The 4,451-nt window shown below is 40.0% G+C and overlaps 1 protein-coding gene across 1 annotated transcript; it reads left to right on the top strand.

The window, feature by feature from the left end:
* Positions 1-1,147: 1,147 nt before the first annotated feature.
* On the top strand, positions 1,148-1,828 carry LOC135715287 (uncharacterized). Its single transcript, XM_065238622.1, has one exon. It carries the CDS (start codon positions 1,202-1,204, stop codon positions 1,826-1,828), a length of 627 nt encoding a protein of 208 aa, XP_065094694.1. The 5' UTR covers positions 1,148-1,201.
* Positions 1,829-4,451: the final 2,623 nt, after the last annotated feature.

Here is a 4,451-nt window from a genome sequence, read left to right as displayed (position 1 = left end):
TCGGCAACTCGAAATCAGCCGTATTTTGTAGTGTGTATATTTAATTTAAAGAAAAATATGGCATAACAGGATTGCACAGTCGTAAAAATGTAATCAGATTGAAGCTGAAAAGGTAAGGAATCGGCTGAATACATTCAGCGAAGAGTTTTGATGGGAAAATACAGTGAAATTAACGTTTCAATTTCGGTTGCCGAAAACAGTCAATGGGTGCCGAAGCCAGAATTTACCCTAGTCAAAAATGCATGACATACACACTTAAAAATAACTATTTTTACACGAGACGTAATCCATCTTTGACGTAAATTATGGAATGTAAACAAACATGTCATGTAAAATTAAGTGTTCCAAAACCGAAACATACGCAACTCGACGAAAAGTAAGATTGATTGAAATTATTTTCTCGTTTCTTTCGACTGATTCTTATGTCATTTAGGCCGCTTGCATGTGTCGGTCACAGGGCACGGAAATTTACATGACTTTTTGGTAGTGTGTACATAAATTTTGCGTGGTTCTACGTCATACTGCGGTCGTGTATAGGACACAACCCTTTAATTTTTTCTGCCGCTCTGGCCAGAGCGCCGGTTCCTTTGGTTTGTTTTTTTCCGTCGATCTTGTTTTCCGTGCTGAGCACCAATGCTACCGACGTGCCAGGAAGGCAGCTCCCACACCTGGACCCTACCTATCGACCCATCAACTCATGAACCGGGGACCAACGGCTTTACTTCCCATCCGAAGGAAGGCGTGATCAGAGATGTTATGCCTCAGAACATTCCGGCGGCGCCGACTGGGATTGATCCCAGGCCTGCTGGGGTGAGAGGTAATCACGCTTACCACTACACCACCGCAGAGCGCCGGTTTGCATTGTTAAGTCGAAATTAATTGTTAGCACTTATCGTCAGGAAAATAGTTTTGGTCAAACAAGTAAGTTTAGTAACATTATTGTATACACGAATAATGTTTCTATCATTTTAGGCAATGAAACGGCAGCACAGCAGCTCCAATAAAATGGCGAAAGGCCGTGGAGAATGCACCTGAATATTCTGGATCGGAAGGGCAGCTCAGCTCAGCTGCTTCTGAAGGTGAAAGTGCTGTGAAAATACCAAAGCTGGAATTTCAAGATCCAGCAAACAGCAGCAGCAGTTTGAGCTCCAACTCCCAAGCTTTTGGGCCGGCATCATCGATCGAGCATAGGCTAGAAATTATGGAGAACAAGATGGACGACATGGGAAGGCAACAGGAAAAATGTTTGCTTCTTCTTGCACAAGCAAATGCCAAAATCGATTCCCTTTCATCGGCATTGGAGAAAAAGCAAACCGGAGAGGAACCTGAAAAATCGCTCGAGTTGACGTTGACGCTGAACCCGGTCAAAAGTTTGGAAGACTTGGAAGCCTCTGAGGAGCTATGCAAGGATGATTGCTATGTCGAAAAAGTCGTTCGTTCGATGGGACAAATTCACGGAACAAACCGCTTCAAAAACGATGAAATGATCGATTATTTTGTTGATAGGCGATTTTTCCGCCACTATTCCTGGACTGGCATAAGCAAAACATTTGATGAGAACCAGCAGTTGGTGCGAAAAATTGCATTTTCCAAATATGACAGGTACATAAACCTCTTCTACAGGGTTATTCGTAATGCAAATGAGGATTTCACTAAGAATGACTGTAATAAGTTTCTGAAACAGTGCCTAAGAAATTCAAAGCAACGTTTGGATGATACGAAGATGCTGAGATTGCCGGCAGCCAGGAACAGACGCAAAGCTCTCCCCAACCATTCTGAGCACAAAATTGAATACCTCGATGAGGTAATCGACCAAGGACAACTATGAGGGCCAGAGATGAACGAGAGTATGAACGAGTTGATCATCGAAGAAACAGTTTTTCCTGAATTGGAAAATTATTAAGATTGTACTGTATAGCCTTCGAGGTGTTTTGATTAAATGAGGATTCAGCAAGACATTATCAGGATTTGAACTGTTATCATTTTGTTCTAAGTTATTCAGGTTAAAGTTGAATTGTTAAACAAAAGGTTAAATAAATGGCAGGTAAAAAGCCAATTACCAGATGCACTTAACATTATTTTACAAGACAGAATTTTGAAAAGAAAAGGATTCAGGATAATGGGAAGTACAGTCAACTCTCCCTAACTCGATATTGAAGGGACCATCGAGTTAGGCAGGATATCGAGTTACCGAGCTAAATTTTGGGAATTTGTAAGTCGTTTATGGTAAACCTTTGGGTAATAGAAGTGATGCTACCGAATGATGTAGGGGAAACGTGAGTAAGCTAACCATATGGGGCAAGATGAACAACGTATCATATCACATTTCCCCTATTTAGTTTTCGTATAAGGGTTTCAAGTCAAGATATTAGGGGCTATTCATAAACTACGCAGACAGTAATTGCACGTTAATGGTATATTTATAGCATATCTTCTGATTCATGGAACCTGATATTTTACATTTCTATGTCTATGATGGAAGTGTATGGATTAATGGTAAAAATACTGTTTCATCGGCAATAGTCAAAACTACAAACTTGCACAATACACTGCTTATCGAATAGAGCTGTTGATTTTTGAAAGCCTTACGTCAGTTTTGAATACGTTCATCTAAAGGATCGTCGAAAAGATGAGTTTTTGGTCTAATCATTTCCTTGCCATAAATGCCCTCAACATTAGCGAAATCCATAGCGACTATTTCTTGCTCCGTAGTTAAAAACCACTTATCAGCGAAGTTAGATCGTAATCTACATTATGGATTAAGAAAAACTTTCAAATATTTAGATTCATCAATTTTGGACGGTTCTTTGAATGATGGAAAATACTGACTAACGGAAGATATTATAGAATAATGACTATATTTTTCCGTCATTCGATTGATAATTTGAGATAGAGGAAGCTTTCCAGATCTAGCCATATTTTTAATTTGATACAAATTATTTTCAAAAGGGTAAGTAGAAATAGATGGAAGAGAACCTAACTATTGTGTTGCTCCTGGGTAAAGAAGAACTGCATTATAACACACCATCGACTGGAAATGCTCTCGCAACGTGGGGCTTTAGGTAGTGATGAAAACGTCGCTAGAACTATTCCACAACTGCGGCAGTCAGTATATGAGCAAAAAGAGGGACGCACATTTTTGCCTGTAAACTTGGAGACATACTTCAAGTCTACGCGTACATCGGAAGGGTTAGGCAAAAATGTGCGTCTATCTTTAAAAACTGTCGCATTAATGGCCCTTCGCTCATTTTCAACTTCTATTCAATTTTCATACTGCCGTACTCTAACGGAACTATCCACCTACCCTCTTCTAAAGATCATTCTCTAGCTAATAAATCATCACATTAAAGCTTCAGGTTAGCATTTCCAACCAACTCCGGACAAGTTTACTGTTCCGGAGGAAGTAAGGAAGCAGAAACTTTCAAAGTTTGCTAAGCAATTTGGCAAGCGATCTGCTCATGTGCGCCGTTTATGACTACCGGGTCTGTAAACGGGGAGATCTACCTCAAGGAGTATCTACAGAAGCGTCTGCTTCCTCTGTTGAAGCAACACGAGGGCCCTAGGATCTTCTGGCCGGATCTAGCTTCGTGCCACTATTCAAATGTTCTCCTGGAGTGGTACGAAACCAACGGGGTCACTTTCGTACCCAAGGACATAAACCTCCAACGCACCGGAAATAATGCCCATCGGAAAATACTGGGTATAATATAGCGCAGGCACTACGGAAGCATCCCAAGGAGGTCAAATCTGAGGAAGACATGAAGAAAAAGTGGGTTGCCGTACAGAAGAAGCTGCAGCCAGATGTTGTACAGAACCTAATGAGCGGAGTTAAGCGCAAGGTGCGAGCGTACGGTTATGGTATTGAAGTTGAATGAATTAAATATGCCAAAAGCTTACTAATGGGTTATATTTTATTGTCTGTAAGTTTGAAAAAGATTGGTCAACGAGGTAATTTTCTACAGCATTTTTTTCATTGATGCAATTTGATTTGGGCCACCCTTTATTTAGTTGAAGGTATGCAGTTGGGGTTACAGTTGTGGCGTAATATTCTAGAAGAAGAATCATAGTTATTTTTAGTTGTAGTGTAATGCAAAATAACAAATTCGCTTTTTGACACTAAACTAACAAATTGATTGCTCGTTCCCATACAAAGCCCCTCCGAGGGGCGCTATGATGGTGATTCTTGCTAATGTAATCGTACTTATTCAAAATAGTTCCAGTGCATCAAAATTGATGAAGTTTTGTTTTTCGGACCTACCTTTCAGATTTGCTTCCACTCACTTGCTATTAAAAATGTTTTTTTTCGGAATCATGAAACTATTGGATGTTCTAATGATATGTTGTACTTGTAAGAAGAGGTTTTAAAGTATGTGTTTGACTTATAAATGCTGTCAATTTCGTTTTCAGAGCGTCACAATCAGTGATTTTATGATTCGTGAGTGTTCACTCAG

The sequence above is a fragment of the Ochlerotatus camptorhynchus genome, unplaced genomic scaffold, assembly GCF_037179485.1.
Source record: "Ochlerotatus camptorhynchus isolate MF236.1 unplaced genomic scaffold, CSIRO-AGI_Acam_v1.1 ptg000844l, whole genome shotgun sequence".
NCBI lineage: Eukaryota > Metazoa > Arthropoda > Insecta > Diptera > Culicidae > Ochlerotatus > Ochlerotatus camptorhynchus.
The sequence above is the reverse complement of the archived record's forward strand: the minus strand, read 5'-3'. Positions and strand labels throughout refer to the sequence as shown.